The sequence below is a fragment of the Suncus etruscus genome, chromosome 4, assembly GCF_024139225.1.
Source record: "Suncus etruscus isolate mSunEtr1 chromosome 4, mSunEtr1.pri.cur, whole genome shotgun sequence".
In the NCBI taxonomy this organism is placed as follows: Eukaryota; Metazoa; Chordata; class Mammalia; order Eulipotyphla; family Soricidae; genus Suncus; species Suncus etruscus.
In genome coordinates, this window is record NC_064851.1 from 27,230,230 (window position 1) to 27,253,907 (window position 23,678).

Sequence of the window (23,678 nt, forward strand, 5' to 3'; positions counted from 1 at the left end):
TTATCAGGGGATGATATTGGGTTCTAGGTGTCATGCCTAAATAGACTTTGCAAAGCAATCTCCCAATATGCAGCACCATCTCTTCAGCCCAGATTTTATTATTATTATTGAATGTATTTCTTGCCTGGACTCTTACCAAAATCTTTTAGACTGCTACATTATTTTTGAATAAATATTTAAAAAATATTTTAAATATAGGGATATTGCTTAGTTATAGATACTAGTTTAGTTGAGATCGAGGAAGGGTTACTATATGAATGTTAACTAACTTAGTCAAGGATTATGGTTAGGATGCTGTTAGAATTATAGATTTGGCTATTTTGAAACCTAATTATGAAAGTCAATTTTTATGGTGATTGCTCAATTGAGGCTAATAACTTAGTTTAGGCCTTGACCTAATTATGAATTACTGTATGAATTACTGTAAGGATATGTATGAATCAGTGAGATTTGGTTAGAATTAGTGTTAGGGTGCTCTTAGAGTTGGGGTATAAGTTAGGGTATGTTTACAGTATAAAATCAATGGCAAGTTTAAGGTAATCTATTTTAACAATATTATTTAAAATTTTTAGTTCAAGATTTGGATGTTACTATTAGGTTGTGTATTAGATTAATTTTAGTGTTTGATTTAGTGCTAGAGTTAGAAGATTGTTAGAGTTAGGGTAGGATATATAGGTTTGGTGTTTGCTATAAAGTAAAGTTAAAAGATAATTTTAGGCTAAGGCTTTTGTATGTTCTTTGTTTGTTTTAGGTCATACTAGGCAGCACTCAGGGGTTACTTCTGATTCTACACTCAGAAAGCACATCTTGCAGGCTCAGAGAACCATATGGGATGCTGGGGATGGAACCTAGGTTAGCCACTTGCAAGACAAAAGCCCTACCTACTGTGTTATAACTCTGGCAAGGTTTTGTTAATGGTTATTATAAGGATGTAAAATAGGTTAGATTAAAATAGGGTTATAGTGAGGATGTTATAGTTAGGGTATAATGTAGGCTATGTTTAAATTTAAAAATAAAGTTAATTATAAGGCAATTGTTCAATAAAGGCTAATATTTATGTGTAGAAGAGGGTTTGGGTAAGGGTTAGTGTAATATGTGGAATCAATTATGATTAGCATTAGCATTAGGCTATAATGGAATTGGCATATAGATTTGTTTATGTTTAAACCTGAAACCAAAAGTTAAATGTAACATGAATGTTTAATTGAAGCTAATAGTCAAGTTTAGGTAAAGGCTTGGGTAAAGATCACTATAAGAATGTGGAATTGATTAGAGTTGGGTTAGGGTTAAGGTTAGATTTAGGGTGATGTTAGAGTTAGGGTTTAAGCTGACCTATGTTTAAAGTTGTAAATAAAAGTTAAGTGTGTGATTGTTCAATTTAAGCTAATTTTTAAATTGAGGCTGAGATTGGGAAAGGGTTATCCTAAGAATATGGGTTGGATTAAAATTTAGAGTTTTCATTAGTGTGCTGCTAGAGTTATGGTTATTTATTCATTTTAAAATTTAGTTAATAGGTAAGTTTAGGCTGAGGTTTTGGTTCATGTTATAGAAGGATGTGGCTTGGATTAAGTTATGATTATGGGAAGAGTTAGGTGCTAGCCAATAAAAAAATGGCCAGAAACTGTAATAAATATTTGTCCAAAGTTGTCATGTAGATTGCTCACAGGCATGTTGAATAATATTTATCATTGCTAATCATCTGGGAATTGCAAATTAAAACATTGAGATTTCAAATCTTTTTTGTGAGAATTGCTTACATAAAAAGCATCAGCAGTCATAGCATTATAAGGGCTATAAATAAAAAATGAACCTGAGAACTGTTGGTGGAAATATAATAAGAACAATCATTTTAGAAATTCAGGAACTTTAGAAGTAAAAGAGGATCAAGGAAATAACTCAAGTGGTAGATTGCATGTTTGCATATATGAAACCCTTCTTAGTTCAGTCTCCATAATTATGTGGTTTCCAAATATACTCCGGAGTATACTCTAATACAAATGTAAACAATCACAGAGAAACTAAAGATAGAGCAACATTTCATTTTTGCCATTTTTACTAACATGATAGAAACATTAATGCAAACGTTAGTTTTATGTCAGAATTTATTGCAGCATTTTATGCAATAGAGAAACAAAACAATCAGATGCCCAGGTAGATCATTGCATATATAATACATGGTAAATGTATTTATGTATTACATACTATTTAGATTTTGAAAAATTGAAATTTAGTCACTAAATTGGTCATCTAAACCAATTGATAGTTTCTTTTATGAGTTCACCCTGGAAAGTGTAAGTTATTTTGTTCTTTGTCATTGTTGCATGACATTCCATTGAGTAGTCACCTTATTTTTAGACTTACTATCAAAGTATTTTACTAATAGACTGTGACTACACTTGAACTTGGAATCTTGTAATGTGAGGAACTGTGGCTGAGAAAGGAATAAACCTTTAACAAATGGGAAATTATAAGTCTAGACCAACCCAAACTTGTACAGGTAATTATTTTTATATCTTTAAATAAACTATAGTTCTAAATATGAAAGATAATTAAGATCTCGTTTCTAAAGATTCATTTAAAGATAACTAAGATATTCATTCATAATATCTATTAATTTTATTAAAATAAGATGATTATCTGAAATTATTATAAAGCTTATTTGAACATAAATTATTTTTCTGTAAAAGTGTTATTGAGAAAATTGAATATACAGTTTAATATGAAATTTTAAATTACAAGCTAAATACTTAACCATTAAAATCTAAAACTTATTGTTTAGCCACTAAAGATTGCTCTAATTAAAATGCAATAAGATCCAATGAAATATAAAAACATATTCTATGTAAGTATATTATTCAATATAAAATTATTTCTTAATTACTGCAATTCAACATGATTGTATTTTGAATATAAATAACTGTATTTTAAACTTGCAGCCAATATTTAAATTAAATATGTAGAATTCAAACTAAAAACAGTTTTAATTAGTTTATGTTGTCATCTTGTCTACATTATGTGAAATGTAAGTCTGATTAGTTCTACTTTTATTTTTTTAATAGATGAATGGAAGAAGAAAGTCAGTGAGTCTTATGCTATTATACTAGAAAGATTAGAAGATGACCTACAGATTAAAGAAAAAGAACTTACAGAACTAAGAACTGTATTTAGGTAAAGTTTTCCATTATTCTTACCTTTAGTGTCTTATTATTTATCTTTTCTTTAGTGCTATCTTTATATATTTAACATAATTGTATAATCTCAGATGTAAGTAATTAGAATTTTATTTCTTAGTTATTCATCAATATTACTAAATGTATTACTTAAATATCAAGTAGTTAATATTTAAATGTTATAAAATATTACTTAAAATAAGTATTTAATATTTAGTAATATTAAAATATATGTTACTAAAGTTTAAAGAGAATTTATTTGGGGGAAATAATTTTAAATCATAGAAGATATGTCTTTATATGTGCAGAGCACTGAGTTTTCACCAAATGCTTTCACCACCATTTCAGCACTGTATATACCTGGTGGTCACTATATTTGCTAAAATTTGTCACCACATCACTGGGTTAAACACAACTGAGAGTACAAAAATTAAAGAGAGGACTTAAGAGGTTGCCAAACTGAATTAATTTCTCTTAATTAAACCATTATTGGAAGTTATGCCAGCAAAAAAAGCTACACTTTTCTTCCCAAATGGTAGCAGTATATTAGCCATACTAAACTTTTGGCACTATATGGTAAGGCAGATTTAGAATCTAAGTAGTAAAATGAAAACCTATTCTCAACATCAAATCTGTCCCTTAATGGAACAGGGTTTCATTAAGTGTATATATTTGCTTCAGACTTTCTATAGATCTTGTGTCAAGATAACATGAAAAAAAAATCTAGTTGAGTATCAAACGTTGGAGGTCACACACAAAAAAGCAACTCAAGAACAATATATACAAGCAAACTTCTTAAGAATGTGAGAAACTAGATTTGTTTGGGTGGATCAGTAAGTTTAAGTTAGCTTCCTGACTGAGAAAAATTCATGGAGGCCAATTAACCACTATGATTTACTGTTGTGTTTTGCTATATTTCTCGTGACCAAGAACTGTCTTCTGTTTTATTTGAGAAATAAGTGTAAAGAAAATGAACAAATGGCTTTCTATTTTTGTACATAATGAATCACACAAAGAATTTGAAAAATAGCATACAAAGCACACATAACTGACAAGAATAATTGTCCATATATAAAATATTTCACATGAAATTTGACAATTGATTCCAAAGATTATCACAGGTTTGCACTTTATGGTTTGGGATATTCAGTTTCCTCTGTTATTTGGCTCAAAATGATTAATTAAAAATTGACACACAAGACGACATACTCTGGATTTTATCTATAGTATTGCATGCTCTATTCTTTTATTGCATGGAAAATAGTTAACAAATCATGCAGCTATATGCTGGAGTTTTGATATAAGAAAATTATACTTACTAATATCTTTTGTAGGAAAATATTTAGGGAGCTAATAACAAGTTCTCTAACTCTTATTGATTCAAGTATATTGGATGAAATGTGATAAAACTGAGATGGTCTTTGATACATAAAGTATAAACTCATTACTGTTTTTAATTTAGTAAATATCAGGTAAATATATTAAGGCTAGTTTATTAGGCATATTCTTTTAAGCATTAAGATATAGACTTGAGATGTAGTTTCTTTTTACTTATGCCACATCAATACCAGCTGTTCTTATAGTACCTGCTATAACTAACTTTCTCTAAATTTCCACTCTATCTTTGATAAAGTCATCATCCTTTTTTTCTGATTAAAATTGAGATTAAGAGTCAAGAATAATTATGAGATAGGTTATAATACAGAATTTATTGTGCCATAATTTATTATGCCATCTTGAATAATGGCAACTAATTATTTCAGATGTACAAATACTATAACCCTGTGTGGTAGACTCAATTACATTTAATGGATGATAATCTAAGAACTAGAAGCACTGTATTTTATCAAGATCATATGATCAGTAGTGCTGGAACTATGATTTGAGCCAGGTTTGCCTGACACCAAAGAGAGAACTCTCCCTACTACACCCTGCTTCTTGCTTTAGGACTTCACAATCTGGTTTAGAAACACATATATAAATAACACTTACAGAAGTCAAGCTATGACAAGTGTTAAGTGGAAGGAAAAACAAGATGATTTTCAAATGCAAAAAAAAAATGAGAGAGAAGTTTTGGATCTTGATGTATCCAGCAATTTTGAAAAGTATTCTCATAAAAAGCATAGTTTAGTAAAGTTGAACAGGCAAAAGTGAATGAATCTGTAGAAGGTTAAGGAAGGCAAATGTCATGACTACTTTATCTTAATTGAGTAAGAAATATGTCAGTAACTGAATGATTTGTAGTCAGAAAAGTGTGGTTTTGATCTTGTTTCTTCTACTGTATTTGCCGGCATATAAGATGACTGTGCATATAAGACGACCCCCTAATTTTGCAGTTAAAACATAGGTTTAGGCCTATATTCGCTGTATCAGACAGAACGTTCCTGTGCTGCAACTGTATGTACCACAGTGAGCCAATCACAACAAGCAAAGGTTCAAAGGTTCTACTGTAATATACTTCCTCTCTGACTCTGGCCAATCTGAGCAGGCTTTTTACAGTGTAGATTCGGGTCCAGATCACTGTATAATTTGCATGCATAAAAAGCCTACTTGGATTGGCTGAGTTAGAGAGTCTGTCCGAGCAGCCTGGCAGTGATTGATGCAGGATCGAGTTGGAAAATTCGTTTTATGGCAATATTCAGACAATTTTTGTTTCAAACAGGGGTCTCAAACTCGGGCCCATGGGCCGCAAACTGCCCTCCGTACAACATTTTGTGGCCCTGCCCTAGAGGAATCTTTTGTTTTGTTTTGTTTAAGTTCTTTGGGTCACACTCCCCAATGTTCAAGGCTTACTACTACTGACTTTGCACTCAAGGATCACCCCGACTTTGCCTCCTGCGGCCCCCATGTAAATTGAGATTGAAACATTTTTTGATATATACTCGGCGACCCCCGATTTTCGGTTGACTTTTTGTTTCAAAAGTCGTCTTATACGCCGGAAAATACGGTATTTATTAATGTCATATTTTTGGATATGTTACTTAATTTTTAGATTATTTTCAAATATATATATATATATTATGGTTGATGGTAATTTCATGGGACATTTGCAAAGTTATGTCCAATGCTGAGGACAGGTTCTAACTAGCACACAGTAATTACCAAATAATTGGAAGGTTTCTATTACTGTGATTGATTAGATAAGAAGAGTCAGTTTGAAAGACTGATGACCCATTTTTTAAACAAGTGGTAGTAACAAATATCTTATTTTAATTTAGCAGTCAGAGCTAGAGAAATAGTATTGAGATTAAGGTACTTGCCTTTTATGGACTGAGTCCTGTTTGATCTTTGATTCCACATAATGATTCCTTAGGCACTATCAGAAATAAATGACCTCTGAGCAGAGTCAGAAGTAGCCTTGAGTACTGCCAAGTGAGGCCCTATGATCACCCCATATAAAGTTAGGAAACAAAAAAGTTAGGGAAAAACATTTTATATGATGAGACCTTTTTTAAAAGTAAAAATATAAATACTTATATCTTAGAATCTTACTTTTCCAAAAGCTAAGGTCCTTCTATTGCAGAGTTGCCTATAATATTTGCTAAAAGTTTAAATTTTATGATTACATCTCATTTCTAGATTCTATAATTTCATCTTATACCTAAAGAATTACAATCTCTTAAAATTTCTTTTAGAAGCCTGAATTTTTAACAGACACTCCAACTAATATTTCTGCATGCTCAAAATTGTACTTGTGCTAAAGTTTAAAATTGTCCCTTTAGGAAAATATCTAAATTGTTATCAGAACTCTTTTTAGGGAGTGATATTAGTGATTAATAAAAGACAGAAAATATCATATTTTATGATTTATATTTAATTATTTCCTATTCTGAGCTATATCTGAAGTTTATTTTTATCAATATATCACTAAAAGGTTTTATGTTCATTTGTAGTTCTAACCTCTAGTATATATTTACTAACTACAATTTTGTGGGTGTACCTATTTAAGACCCTAGACCCACCCATTTCGGGGAGGGGTCTTGGAAACCGGATAGTAGGTGTAACTTTACCTGCAAGCCCCTCCCATTCCTGGGAGGGGTCTGGGAAAAGGTAGATAAGGCATGGACCAAGGGAATTCGGCCCTTTTGGCTCTTTGCCCGTTTTGCGCTGCTGGGCGCTCTGGCTTTTGGGTTTCTGTGTTCTGGTCTTTGACCAGCATGGAGCCCAAAGGGAAGATGGCTGAAAGGAGTTTAGATGCAGGGCCAAGAATAACTAGTGCTTAAAAGGTTATGAGATAGGCCACACACATGTGGTGAATAGGGCATGAATAAAGTTAATGCTTCCTGAAGCCTGCCTGTGAGTGAGTCTTGATTACGCCGATTACCTGGGCCTGGAACTCGCCAGCTGGATGGGGATGAAGCCACGTGGCTGGGGCCTAAGCACAAAGGCCTCCATCCATCGCCATCCAGCCCCATCGCTAATTATTTCATACTACATCTGGCGCTCCGAACTTTGACCTGAGTCCTGCACCCAACAAAACAGCGAACATGGTGAGATTTCTGCTCTTCTGTTTGATTTTCGCTTTGTTCAGATGCAGTCAGCCCAAAGTGTTTGGCCACGTGAAGCCATGTTCAAAGATGGCCGCAACCCCTTCTAGGGGCAGAAGGGCAACTGAAAGGAGAAAGGTTAAAGCTTGCATCACCTCCAGCCCAGGCCCAGGCCCAGAACTGAAACTTTGTTACAAGAAACAAAAACCTGGGCCTCTTCAAATACTTATTAAAAGTCTAAATTGGAAAAGAAGGAAAAAAAGACTATTAAAAATGAACTGATTTTCTAAAAATAACCTGCGGCTTGAATTTGGATTTCGACTTTGAAAATTTCGAACTAAACTTTTAGTTTAAATCACTTGGAACTCTGAACATCCAAAGTGCGCCCGGAGGAAAAAAGCGGCGAAAAGCTCCAAGCAGCTCGGCTCGGCTGGGCTCAGCTTTGCCCGGAAAAGCAAAAAACCTGGAATCCACGCTCCAAATCACAAACCGGCAGCGGAGCCTGAAACTACGGAAGAAAGCCACGTGTTAAGATCAGCGTGGGACAAACCAACATCTGAACTTTAAAAGTTTACAAAAGCCACGTGGTGAGATCAGCGTGGGACAAATTAATCTAAATTATGGTTTTAGGTGTAGAAAATTAGTGGGTAGTAATATTTTACTCATAGTTGGTAATGTAATAAGTTTTAGTTAGTTAGTGGTTAAAAAATAAAAATAAAAGGGAAGTAGTTCTGTTTAGATCATTTAAACATCTAATTTCTAACCACCTGCATCTTTGTCTTAGTCATTTTCTTTATGATTTAAATGTGTTTTGTTGTCTTTCATAGTTAATATTTTCTATTGCAAAATGTTTTACTGTGTATTTCAATGTACTTAGCCTGTTTTTAAAATGTATGTTATGCATGTATGCTAAAGTACTTGTGTATAAAATAGGTATAGGAACATGAAGTTCCCCCAATATAGTTTAAAAGTATAGGAACATGAAAGTTCCAAAATAGTGCTTGGTAAAAAAGCATTAATAGAATTTTAGGTTACAGGTGTAAAGTATATTTTGCAAAAATATGTTTTTGAAAAGGGCTGGTATATTAATTTTCACTCTATTACGTTGGTGCATAAAAATATTAAGAAAAGGAGGAAATGTGGGTGTACCTATTTAAGACCCTAGACCCACCCATTTCGGGGAGGGGTCTTGGAAACCGGATAGTAGGTGTAACTTTACCTGCAAGCCCCTCCCATTCCTGGGAGGGGTCTGGGAAAAGGTAGATAAGGCATGGACCAAGGGAATTCGGCCCTTTTGGCTCTTTGCCCGTTTTGCGCTGCTGGGCGCTCTGGCTTTTGGGTTTCTGTGTTCTGGTCTTTGACCAGCATGGAGCCCAAAGGGAAGATGGCTGAAAGGAGTTTAGATGCAGGGCCAAGAATAACTAGTGCTTAAAAGGTTATGAGATAGGCCACACACATGTGGTGAATAGGGCATGAATAAAGTTAATGCTTCCTGAAGCCTGCCTGTGAGTGAGTCTTGATTACGCCGATTACCTGGGCCTGGAACTCGCCAGCTGGATGGGGATGAAGCCACGTGGCTGGGGCCTAAGCACAAAGGCCTCCATCCATCGCCATCCAGCCCCATTGCTAATTATTTCATACTACACAACTTCACCTTTTTTATTTATTTGTTTTGTGGGCCACACCCATCTCTGCTCAGAAATCTGTTTGTTCAAGAACAAAAAGCAAGTAAGTAGAAGAGAGAGAGATGGAGAGAGAGAGAGAAGGAGAGAGAGAGAAAGAGTGTTAAGGGAACATATAAACAAGCAAAAATTGTATATTTCTCAGCTTCATCTAATTTCATAAGGCAGAGAGCATTATCAGGAGAAAGACAACTGTGCTTAAGGCAAAGCTTGAAGAATTTTCTTTTCTCTAGAATAAAATGATGGATGACAAGGGAAGAAAATAATGGAGTGCCAAGAATAGAAATTGTCTTGCTCTTTGGTTCAAATAGCAAAATCTAAACGTAGTGGAGAAGATTGGACATAGTGTGAAGTCACATTTAATTGAGTATCTAGGACATTTCTGGTAGTAAATAAATGTTAGAATCCCCCCTTATTTGTTCATGCCTGAATGTTAGTATTACTTCTGTGATGAACAACTTTTGTTATGCTGCCTGACCTAAGGCTTTGTCTAAGTACATAGTTAGCTGAACTATATATGATGCCTTAAAAAATACCCTTTAGCACTAGTACTGGTGAAGGATTACTAATGTAAATAGAGGCTTCCCTGAGATTTGTTTTTGTTGGTTTTGCAGTTTTCATTTGTAGACAAGTCTTTTTATGGCACTCATGGTAGTTATAAATCCATTCATTAAAAGAAAGCTTCACACCATTATGGAGTAAGGTTTTTTCAATTCGGATACACAGTCTTTCAGGGATAGCTTTCACTCACAATAAACTACAGGGTGAAATAGCACTAAAATTATACAAGTCGAAAAAGAATAAGTCTCTTCGTTAACATAAAAACCACAATGTCAAAAAGGAAAGAGAGAGAGGGAGGGTGTGAGAGAGAAGCAAATTGCCTGCCCAAGAGAGGGCAGGGGAGGGAAAAGGAGGGTGGGAGAGAAAGAGGAAACTGATGGAGGGATGAGTGCATTGATGAAGGGTGATGTACATTTTATGATTGAAACCCAACAATTAACAATTTTTTAACCACGGTACTTCAATTAAGTGACTAATAAAAATAAAATTAAAAATTTATTATTTTGTTAATGACAGTTTATCAATGCTCAGGAATAAGACCTTGCAATTGAAACAATGGAACTGGTAAAGAAATAGTCCTACATTTCACAAAGTAACATATCCTCAAAACTTATTTGTGGCACAAAAAAGTAATGACTGAAGAGGGAAGAAAGAAAGCAAATGAAAAACTGTTATATTGGAAAACCAGTATTTAAATATTTTCTCCTCTGGGCTATATTTGATTTTATGTTTATCAATATAACACTATAAGGTTTTATGTTCATTTGTCGTTCTGACCCCTAGTATATATTTACTAACCACAACTTCATTTCTTTCCTTTGTTTTGTGGGCCAAATCCTTCTCTTCTCAGGACTGACTCTTGACTCTGGGCTCAAGTAACAGAGATTCAACCTAGATTGGGCATATGTAATGCCATACTAGCTGTAAAATCTCTCTGACACCTACTTCTTCAACTCTGCAATAATATTACATGTATGCATTATAATATAATATACATAAAAATATATTAAATTTAATATTTATATTTATTTGTAATGCTTATTTGTGTGGCAATTGAAAAGAAAACAAAGTATACACTTAGTTTATACCATATGATAGAAATACTGTCAGATTAATATTCATTAGTTCTTATTGTTCTGAATGATTACATATACTTATATATATACAGAATATATGTAAAACACTCAAGCACAGTGACTGGCATATGAAAAACACTAAAATATATTAACTGAAAAGCAATTATCACTGTATGTTAACAAACCTCTTAGGTAGAAATTATAATTATCATCTGATTCCTGATTAAAATACAAAGCTAATTAAAATAAATAGCATAAAACTAGATTATACAACTTATATAGAGGAGTTTGGATTTAATCCAACTGTACTACATTTCAGAATATAGAATTATGTCTTTGTTCTTAACTTGACAAAGGAGAATAGGTATGCTCAGAAATATCTTTGGAAAAATTTAATTTCCCTATGATACTACACAACATTTAATATTTTAGAGTGGAAAATTACTATATCTTCACCTCAGCAAAATGCTAGTAGTAGGACACATATGCCAACACTAACTTTGATGGGCCTCCAAATAGAATTTTTAAAGTTTTCAATTAAACTATTTAGTTATGTTCTGTTTTTAAGATGTGGACTGTCTGAAAGCAATGTTTTATTAATTCCTTTTTGTTGTTGTTTTGTGTTTTGTTTTGGGTTACACACTACAGAACTTGGAGATGATCTCTGAATCACCCCTAGTGAGTTCAGGGAACTTTATAGTCAGAAGATGGAACCCAGGTCAACATGCAAAGCATGAAACCTACCTATAGTAATATTGCTCTGGACCCTCAAATCTACTTTATCTGTTAAATTTATTATTTGAAATTTGAGTCTCTATAAAGATATCCAAAAATTTTTAAATTTTTATGAAATTTCAATATAATGTCTTAGAGTTTTCTTATTATCAGTTTATTTTGGCCAGTATTTTAGATAGTAGTAAAAGAATGTTACTTTGAAACTTAGTATGTTTAAGATATTAAGAAGTTAAAAATAATATTCTTTTCCTTGGAAATAAACTGCAATTACTAGAAAAAAATGAAAAAAGAGAATAAAAGGGAAAAGCTGAAGATTTTATTTCCTTATATGTGTCTTACTGCTAATTTTCCATATTAAAATTTCTGAGCTGTATTTCACCCTACTTATCCTCTAAATAAAATATTCTAAAAATGAACATTTTCAGAACTACAATCAATTATGAAAGTTAGTAATAGATTGAATATCTCCAGACCCTGTAAAGGCTGACCTTATTTAAGAAAAAGAAAATTTTCTGTAGAAATACAAAGAATATTTAAGGAGGACATGTTATCTTAGAAAATTAAAGATAGAAAATTTTGGCTGATATATATGATTATGCTAATTTGAAACAAGTAACTGAAGCAAGAACAAAAAAATCAAAAACCAAAAAGCAGAGCTTTTACTCACCTCCCTAATTTTTTTAACTTCTATATAAAATAAATTATAAATAATAATTTATATGTATATTCTATAAAAAACTTATTAAATGATTAAAATATCTCTCATGATCTAGTCCTTTTATTATCTCAATCATTTCTTCCATCCTATACTATATCCATTTTATTTTTTCTACCCCTTTTCCTAATGAAAGACAAACAATAAAAAGGTAGAAAATATGCCTAGAAAAGTAAATGTTTATGGAAGTTAATACTATTAACTCACACGTAAAAGTATTTTTTTTTGTTTATTTTGTTTGCTTATTTTGAGCCACAATTGGCAGTGCTCAGGGGACCATGTGCAGTGCCAGAAATGAATCTAGATCAACTAAGTGTAAGGCAAGCACCCTACCCTCCATAGTATTACCCCATCCTACCCCAAATCTTAGAGATCAAACTATTTATTTGATTTGATCATTCTCAGTGATTCTCAGAGGTTACTCCTGGCTCTATTTCAGGACCACTCCTGTGTGTGTTCAAGTGACCATATGAGATGCCAAGCATTGATCATGGGTTGCTGTGTGCAAGACAAGTGCCTTATCTATTTTACTTTCTCTCTGGCCCAATGTCATATCTATTTAAACCTTAAATTTAAATATCAAATCTACTACTAAGATGAATTATTGTCTCATTTTCATCTTTAATTATTGCTTTCCTGTCATTACAAAATGTTGCTTATTGATTGAATAAATGCTTATGTGTATGAATATACTTATAGTTTATGAATATACTTATAATCGCATATTTAATTTAAAATATTGAACAAATTTCTTTCTGTTTTTTTTTTTGGGGGGGGGTTTGGTTCTTGGGCCACACCCGGTGGTGCGCAGGGGTTACTCCTGGCTATCTGCTCAGAAATAGCTCCTGGCAGGCACGGGGGACCATATGGGACACCAGGATTTGAACCAACCACCTTTGGTCCTGGATCGGCTGCTTGCAAGGCAACACCGCTGTGCTATCTCTCCGGACCCTAACAAATTTATTTCTGTATACTTCTTGATAATATCTCTGGGCATTGACTTACTGATGATTTTCTATTTGTATTGTTAAATAGAAAATTAATAGCAAGCATAATAAATATTTCACAAGAAGTTGCAACTAGCCATTTGAAACCTAAATTTTCAAATTGAGAATTCAGGTGATTCATACGCAATGCATACCTTTTTCTTACCTTCCTTTGCTTTCTTTTAATTTATATCAATGGGTTGATTAAATTACTATATCTATCTGCATATTTTGGACAGAAGTGCATTATTTCTTTTGCCAACTGTTCGAATGTTACATTTTAATAAGCTCCCACTTGTGGTCATGTCAGATATCTTCTTAAAAAGATGAAATCATGAGAAAAGTTTAATTGGATCACAAAACTGCAAACTTTTTCTGGATAAAAGGTGAAGGCAAAGAAAAGAGTTCATTATGCTACAAGAAAGAAAGTAACCTTTGGGTACAGAACTTCCATTTTTTAATAATTAAGGACAGAATTTACTATTAGGAATACATTCCTAATAGTAACTTCATTTTAATTAGGAACTTCATCCATGCCCCAGCAAGCACTATGAACTCATTAGGCTATGTTAAGTCACAGTAAGGCATGGCAAGTGATGAAAAGGGAAATTAAAAAATAAATTGAGCTTAGGGTATTAGAATACATAAATGATGCTCAGTTGGCATTGAATCTGACATACACATTTACATTAGGAGAGAAAAGGAAGAGAAAAAGAACTCTCTCCTAAGAAAGATTTCATTAAACTCTTGAACATTTTAATTGCATCTATCTGAAAAGAAACTTTAGACTACAAGTTAATGGAAGTGAGAATTAGGATTCAAATATAGCCCCCCAAACAACTCACTAGAATTTTTATTGCAATTACTAAACTTGAAAAAAATTATTATTAAAATCATACTGACTGAGTCCAGAAAGATAATAAGGAAGATAGCTTCCTTGCTTTGCAGGCTGCTAACCTCGGTTCAAAGCTTAGAATACATATGTGCCCCCTGTCCATCAGGAGTGATTCCTGAATGTAGCGTCAGGAGCAACCCCTGAGCAATGCCAGGTGTGCTCCCAAATCAAATAAAAAAGATTATTTTTGACTGTGATATATAAAGGAGCCTATTTTATGTTGATTCATTTTTGTTAGCATTAGAAATTGCTTGAGTAGTGAAGGAGGATAGAATTGAAGAGAACAAAAGCAACAAGCAGTAGTTCAGTTTTAAGCATAAAACTATTTAGAATTATACACTGGACCATATGTGTAGTCAAATTTCCAATTCCTTGACTTTAGAATTAATAATAATTGAGTAATTTCTATAGAACTCATGTATTATTTTTAATTATGTGTCAATATACATTTCTGATGTGCTTTGTTGGTCATATTTTAGTTTATTAAAATCATCTTCTACGTTACAACATTCAACTGTATTTGTTGGAGATATTTTGTTTGTTTGCTTTTTGGGCCACACCATATGATGCTCAGAGATTACTCCTGGCTATGCACTCAGAAATCCCTCCTGGCTTAGGGATCGAACCGTGTTCTGTCCTAGTTTAGCATGTGCAAGGCAAATGCCCTACTGCTTGCGCCACCACTCTGGACCCTGTTGGAGTTTTTTTTTAAATAATTTCTTTAGCTAAGCACTATTGTTACAAACATGTTTGTAATTTCAACCATAAAATGCACATCCTGTTTACCACTGCAACTTTCGTGTCACCATTGACCCCCATTTCCTACCTCCAGCCTAACCCTGCCTCTCTTCGAGACAGGCATTCTATTTCTCTCACTCACTACTATTTTCATATTAGTTGTTGGTGTAGTCATCTCTCTAAATGTGCTCACCAATTTTTGTGATAAGCTTCATATCATGGGCTGGTACTTCCAACTCTCATCTTTATTGTCTCTGAGTGTTATTATTATACTGTCTTTTATTATTCTTAAATCTATGTGTGAGACTTTTCTGTGCTTATCTTCCTCCCTCTGATTATTTCACTCAACATAATAGTCTCCTTGTCCATCCACGTATAAGCAAATTTAGTGCCCAGGGGTCAAGGCAGATTTGCTGTATGCCATTTCATATGATTGGTTCCCCGCATGCCGCAGGAGTGATTCTTAAGCACAGATCTAAGAGTAACTCTGAACATAGGCAGGTATAGTTCAAAATAATAAGAGAGAAAAAGAACATACTAGATATTAAGTATGTCTTGAATACATGATCATGGCTACCTACTGAAATAAAATAAGTAAATATATCTACCTCTCAAATGCTGTTTTTGTTTGTTTGTTTGTTTGGGAACCACACCTAGAGGTTCTTAGGATCTGCTCTAACTGCACTCTGTATTTACTCCTGGTAGGCTTGGAGGAACTTACAGAATGACAGGAATTGAACACAGGTCAGTCACTATTATATTAGAAGGCAAGGCAAATGCCTTACCTGCTGTGCTTTCACTCTAGCCCAGCTCAAATGTTTTTTAAGCACAGATTTTTTATTTCCTTTGAATCTGTTGTTCTCTTAAGTTTTTCATTGTTAAAATTGACTTCTTTACTGTAATGATGCCACTGGACTTGTATTTGAAAACAACTTCCAGTAGTTGTTCTGCATCACTGAAAAGCACTAGGTATTACAACAGTGAACTTGGTGACCATTTTTGTCATTTTTTTTTAAATCACATCCAAAGGTGCTCAGTAGCTATTTCTGCTGTGTGCTAAGTGACCCCTGGCAATGTACAAGGGACCAAATACAGTGCTATGATGTACCATCTTTTAAAACATGTGAGGACAAGGTCAGACATATTTTAGAAGCCTGACAGTCACTGTGAACATAAATTATTTATAGCTTTCTAAGCCATTGTCAAAATCTTATTTCAAGTAGGAGATTTTGAAGAATATCAAGTTGTTTTTAAAATTTTTCTAAGATTATCCCAAGATATAGGCTATGTAAGGGGAGAAAAAAGGAAAATCTCTCTATCTTTCTGAGTTTTTTCTGATGCTTTTTCAAAACATTATTTCAGGCAGATTAGTAAGAAAAATATAATTTCACACAGAAATATTTTTATATCAAAATGGGATCAAAGGAAAGAAAGGTTAAAAAGTCAAATAAGCATAAACCAAGTTAAAAAGGTACCTGGAACTTTGATAGAGTGCAGGCTACTTCACATTATAAAGAGAAGGTATTTATGTGAAATAAAGCCAAAAAAAAACTCCAAACACCACCCCTAATATTCTCAAATAAATTTATGCCCTGTTATATAGACAATTGCTTTTTAGACAGGTAAGTTTTTTTTTATTTTTTATGGATTTAGGGATGTGGAATGTGTTTGAGAGAGGCGTTTCCAAAGCAATACTTAGGTGTTCTGCAGCTTACTTAGCCAACATGTCCCAAACTTGCATTTTTCCTGGTAGATAAACTTGTGAGAAAATTATCTTTAAATCTAAATATCCTTGACTAATTTAAAAATATATAACATATTGTAAACATATAACATGTAAAAAATAAAACATGTAAAAGTGGTACATTTGTCCTGTCCTTAACATCTCAAGGAACTCTAATTTTCAACTAGTAGGTAAAGTTATACATTGTAGAAGATCTTGAGCACATTAAGAATGATTGTAGATTTGGTCATGGTACATCAAAACCATAAATGTTACCATTATTTTAAGCTTGTTACATAAACTACAATAATAAGTACATGAATAAAAATTGATGGGCATACCAGAGTAACTTAGGGTTTGCTCCTCAGTCCTGGTCTGGCTCAGAGAGCTATATGGGGTGCTGGGGAAAACTTAGTCAAATTGAGGGAGAGAGACTTCTTAAAAGTCAAAAGCATCTTGAAGATGCCTTTAATCACAATGTCATGGAGTGCTTTACCTATGTGTTCTTCTATATAGCTTATAGTTCCAGATCTGATATCAAGGTCTTTAATTCATTTGTATTTGACTTTTGTGCATGGAAAGTATTATGCTGAATGAAATAAGTCAGAGGGAGAGAGATAAACACAGAATAATCTCACTCATCTATGTGTTTTAAGAAAATAAATAAAGACAATAATAATAAAATAATAATAATAAAGACAATACTTAAATAATGCACAGAGACAATAGAGATGAGGGTGGAAGGACCGGCCCACGATATGAAGTTTATCACAAAGAGTGGTGAGTTCATTTAGAGAAATTAAACTAACAACTACCATGACAAAGGTAGCAAATGAGAGAAATAGAGTGTCTGTCTTGAATGCTGGCAAGTGGTTGGGGAGAAGGGAGATGGAGGGCATTAGTCAGCGGAAAGTAGAGCCAGGAATAACCCCTGAGCACTGCTGAGTGTGACCCCCAAATCAGAAAAAACTATTGACAAATTGGGTATTTATACCAGAATTCAAATCTATACTGCTTTTATATATATACATATATATGTATGTATGTATGTATATATATATATTATATAAACCTAAAATCCAATTTTAAACATACTTGTAATAATGGTGCTTAAATAAAGATATTTATTTAAAAAAGCCAAAAGCAGTATAGATTTGAATTCTGGTATACATACCTAATTTGTAAATAGTTTTTTTTAACTTTAAAGCATCAAAACATGACAGGATTATTAACTTTTCTTTTCTTTTCTTTTTTTTTTTGTTTGTTTGTTTGTTTTTTTGGGTCACACCCGGCAGCGCTCAGGGGTTACTCCTGGCTCTATACTCAGAAATCGCTCCTGGCAGGTTTGGGAGACGATATGAGAGTTGAACCACCATCCTCTGCATGCAAGGCAAATGCCCTACCTCTATGCTCTATCTCTGGCCCCTATTAACTTTTCTTAAAGATATATAGAAAACTATTTCTCTTTTTTTTGGGGGGGGGTTTGGGTCACACCCGGCAGCGCTCAGGGGTTACTCCAGGCTTTATGTTTAGAAATCGCCCCTGTCAGGCACAGGGGACCATATGGGATGCCGGGATTCGAACCACCGTCCTTCTGCATGAAAGGCAAGCGCCTTACCTCCATGCTATATCTCCGGCCCTAAACTCTCTTAATGGTTTATTATATAACAAGGGATATATCAGCTTTTTATTCTTTCATTGTTTTGCATTTAGTTCATTATGGGTCACTGTTTTGTTTTTGTTTGTTTGTTGTTGTTGTTATTCTATGACCTTGTGTGCTTCTTTTACTGAATAGAATGACCAAGAAAAAAAAATTCAAAGCAGCTCAGAGTTTTTAAGACCATATTATTCAATATCTGTGCTTACTAATCTGTCATTCATTTATTAATATTTTTGAGTAGCACCAAGTGTACTTAGTTTACTTTTAGCTCAGTACTCAGGAATCACTTTTAGGGGTGCTCAGGAAACTATCTGTGTGGTACCAGAGATTGAATTCCGGTTCACCATATGCAATGCAGGTACCTTACACATTGTATACTCTCTATGACTCCACTATCAGGTTTTTTGGGGGGAGGCGAGGGGGAGAGTTCGGACCACATCCAGTGACTCTCAGGGATGACTCCTGGCTTTGTGCTCAGAAATTGCTCCTGCCAGGCAAAGGGGACCATGTGGGATGCCAACGATCAAACCTGGGTCAGTTGAGTACAAGGCACATGCCTTACCCACTGTGCTAATGCTCTGGCCCCTCCCTAATGAGTTTTCTTTCCTTTTTACTTATGGACACGGATTTCCTACCGTTTTTGAAGGGGACAAAACTCTGTTATACCTAGATTTAAAAATAATGGTCAGTTTTGGAGACTGTGTTATTTGGAATCATATTCACAAAGAAAAGCTTTGTGAATGCATGACTAAGTCTGGGTCACTGCACTTTGCTTAAAATTATCCATTTATATTAATTTCCCTAAGACATCTATCGTACAATTGTCTTTGTAAGTTCACAAGCCTGACTCAGGTAAAGAGCACACGTTTCCAAATCATGTTATTGTGTAATTATTCCACATACCATCAGATAATTACACTAGTTATAATTAGGTTCATTTGGGACATCCATTTAAAACAGTATATTATTTTAATCAAAAATGGATTTTGGGGGGCCAGAGAGATAGCATGGAAGTAGTGTGTTTACCTTGCATGCAGAAGGACGGTGGTTAGAATCCCGGCATCCCATATGGTCCCCGGAGCCTGCCAGGAGCGATTTCTGAGTGTAGAGCCAGGAGTAACCCCTGAGCAAAGTTGGATGTGACCCAAAAATCTAAAACAACAACAACAACAACAACAACAAGGCTTTTTTTTAGATGTTACTCCCCTCCTCCAACTTTCTGTTTTGCTCACCTTGAGAGACCTGTCCACATCTGGGAGGGGTCTTTGGCTTCCTGTTTTGCTCACCAGGAGGATAGGGAGATTCCGGTTGGTGAGAGGTTTTCAGCAAGAGAGGTGCCTGGTAGAGACAGGTTTTGAATGTAGGGCTACTTATGATAATTGAAGTGAAGAAAAATGCAAATGGAAAGAAATTTGTTAACTTTTATTAAAATATTTGTATTGGCACTACAATTTACAATGCGCTAATGATAGGGTTTCCTGTACACAGCATTCCAATTCCACATTTCTCCAAAATAGAAATGTCTGCTTGCTTCCGCTATTGTTTCATTTTATGAAATTCTGTGCTCCTTAGGACCGTACATATTAACACTCCTTAGAAGTTTTTGCACTTTGACACATAGAATTTCAAATTAACAATGTGAGAAAGAAAGTATGTCTGTGGAGTTTGTTGCTAGGAAGTTGATCTTGGGGGAAAACAAAGATGAAGAGGGTAGAAAAGTTCTGGAATAATTCTGTATCTATGAAAAGAAAAGAACACACACACGTAGAAACAGCCACTGAGTTTGCCATTTAAATTAAATTATTTCACTATCAGCCAATGTTCCTAGATTTAGAGTCTTTCTCTTTCCAGCAGCACCCTAGAGATTAGCACCTTTTCTTTTTCCATTTTAAAATTCCAATAGCTTTTGAAGTTCTTAACTTACAGCCTTGATGATAATGTTCTGAATTTATAGTTCTGAATTTCAAGTGTAAGTACTGTTCAAATGATTTGGAAGGTCTCTCACCCAAGATTATGCTATCTCACTAAAGCTGCTGGAGATTTAAATAGGCAGGTGGTAGCTTGAATTTGACCTAAGAGGCCAAGTATATGATCTCATTTCTAAGGAAAAAATGTCCTGGGAGTTTCAAGGACCTCAAGAGGTCAAGAATTTTTACTTTACATCCTTTTTCAAAGGTTGCCTAAGGTTCTCTAGGCGCCCCCTAGGGCAGTGTTTTTGTTCAGACAATAGCAAGGATTTTATTAATTGAATTACTAACACTACCACTCTTCTCCCCTGGGTTTGTATATTTGTACCTTATCAGAGTTCAAACCTTCTTTATCTGTAAAATCTGGCCCAGTCAGAGTTCAAGAAAACTTGCTTCAGGCAGAAATTTGTAATGCACTGCATGATACTCCTTTTTACATATTCTTAACAAATGTAACCTCCCATTCCCATGTTTTCTTTTTGGAGAGAATTTCTTCAGTTTCTGCATTACTTAGATGCAAAATATTGAGAATGATAGAAATGAGTTTATTTTGAAATTTATTTTGGGTTTTATTTATATATAAATTTTAATTTAACAGGAATCTCCCTCAAGTTCAAATTCTATCTAGAATACTGAATTGTGGAAGCTTTTAAATATGGCCTATTTTTCAAATAGTATCACATTTTTTATAATTCTCATATAGATGTTTATTTGCATTTTTTAAGATACAAAGAATCCTAAACAAGTATATTTCCAAATTTATGGTATTGGATTTTATTTTGAATCTTTTCAAACAAGAGAAAATAAATTAAGAGGTGAACTTTTGTTGTGGTTATGTGTAAAATCACCCCACATACTAAATCACTAACCACAGGTGAAGGAGTCTAATTAGGGTCGCGTATGAAATAATCAAAACTAAAAGTGTGTAGTCTGACAGTGTTCTACCTCATATGGAGAGCAAACAACTTGCCAGAACTACCATTTTTTGTTCGGTTTTGGGCCACATCCAGTGATGCTCAGGGGGTTACTCCTGGCTATGTGCTCAGAAATTGCACCTGGCTTGTGGAACAATATGGGATGCTAGGGGATCAAACAGTGGTCTTTCCTAGGTTAGTGTGTGCAAGTAAAATGCCCTACCACCTGGGCCACAGCTCTTGCCCCAGAACAACCATTTTTATTTCCTACAGAGACCACCCCTGAGTGCAGCAGTCAGGACAGATAGCTCAGGCTACCCTGAGCAAGCAAGTCTCACTAAGATTTACAAGTAAGAAAATCTCTGTCTTGGGATAACTCCAAGCTATAAACAAACATACAAAGGAACCAGGTATGATCTTTGTTTAAGGTAAAATAAGGTATAACCTAAAAGTTTTGGTTGTGCCACATTCATCTGTATTTTGGCTCTGCAATCAGAGATCATTCCTTGGCATGGCTCCAGAGAACCATATGGTTGCTAGAAATTGACCTTAGCTCTGCTTTATCCAAGGCAAGTGCTTTACCCATTGTATTATCTCTGCAGCCTCTGAAAGATAGAATTTTGATTATATTATTATTATATTATATATATTATATATTATTATATTATATTATATTGATTATATTATTATTTGATTATAAATTTTGATTGTTTTTTTTCAGCTCTGATGATGCATTCAATAAAGTCAACTTAAATTATCGCACAGAAAATGGGTTATCTCTACTTCATTTATGCTGCATTTGTGGAGGTGAGTGCTTGAAACTCAATAAACTAGTTATATATATATTTATAATCAGTGATTTGAGCTGCTTAATAGTCTATTAAAGAATTCTATATGTGCTCAATTTTCTCTGATGCTTTACCCCTACTATCCTGTAACTTTCAGTAGAAGCAGTAGCTATCAGGCTGTATTAAGAAAGGACAGAATTAAATATCCAAGCCAAAATGAACAAAATTATGAAACCCAAATTTTAATAATTAAAATTAAAAAAGGGTCTGTTAATATGGTAGGGTGGTGGAGGCATGGGATGGACTCTGGAAACATTGGTGGACGGAGGTTGACACTGGTAGTATGATTGGTCCTGAATAATTGCCATGTGTAAAACTCAACTATGAATAAGTTTGTAAATCCCAATGGTTTAAATAAAAAAATATGTATGGTCTCTTGCTAAACATGTCCCGAGGAATTCTATACAATTAGATATTTATCTATGCTTTATTACCAGTAGTTTACTTGGATAAATTTTTAATATTTTATGTAATATAATGTATGGTGATAACTACATTTAAAAAATAAGACAATGCCTTAAAATTCAAACCATTGGTACAATTTTCTGAATGGTAAAAATTTTTACTACTAAGAATATTAATTATTAAACTTAAACATATATCTAAGATAACCATTTTATATTGTATTTTAGTACTCTAAAATGATTAAACAATTTTAACTTGCAAAAAATATATTCAACAAATATCTGATATTTTATATATCAGTGTGTGATATTTGGGTCAAAGTGATACTTGAAGCAATTTAGCATAACTCACAACAATTCAACTTTTTTTCATTCTTTTTTAGGCAATAAGTCACATATCCGAACTCTTATGTTAAAAGGACTCCGCCCATCACGACTTTCAAGAAATGGATTTACAGCTTTGCACTTAGCAGTATACAAGGTAGACACATTTGTCTTTACATATGTTATATCTTGGTTTTTTTTATTTATATTTTTTCCCTTCAGGGCCACTATGAATAGTGCTCAAGGCATACTCCTGGCTTTGCATTCAGGGATTGCTTCGTATTGTGTTCAGGGAAATTGCTGTAGTACTGGAGATCAAATCCTGGGCTGCCATTTGCAAAGCAAGTGCCCTACTTGATGTACTATTTCTCTGACCTCAATCCCTAAACTTTATAGAACCAAGGATCATGTAAACATTTTGACAAAATGCTTTTAATTAGCAATCAAAGGAAGCTTTAGAGTGATCAATATATTCAATATGAATTTATTTCTCTTTATCCGGTAATATTTATATACCAGACACATCCTTTTTAATGAATTGTTATTTCATTTTCATTGAAAACCTGTGACTGAATAGTATTATTACTCTCAAGGTTTTGTGTTCATCCGGTGGTTTAGTTAGAATTTAATACCTGAGTCTAATTTCTTGTCAGAGCTCCTTATCAGTAGACCAAACTACCTCTATGATGGAGATTTTTAAATGAATGCACATTGAAGTTGCATTCTGGATGTTACTCTTAATAATAAGCCATTTTATTTTTAATGTTATCATTTGTTTCATTCTTTTATTTTT

General features: G+C 33.8%; 1 protein-coding gene across 1 annotated transcript in view; it reads left to right on the plus strand.

Moving 5' to 3' along the window:
* Positions 1–2,457: 2,457 nt before the first annotated feature.
* Positions 2,458–23,678, plus strand: part of TNNI3K (TNNI3 interacting kinase) — a 307,398-nt gene continuing 286,177 nt past the window's right edge. The window contains exons 1-4 of the mRNA XM_049772005.1: positions 2,458–2,497; positions 3,060–3,168; positions 22,031–22,116; positions 22,945–23,042. Of these exons, the coding sequence (XP_049627962.1) occupies positions 2,458–2,497; positions 3,060–3,168; positions 22,031–22,116; positions 22,945–23,042 (333 nt within the window). The remainder of the gene's footprint in view (positions 2,498–3,059; positions 3,169–22,030; positions 22,117–22,944; positions 23,043–23,678) is intronic.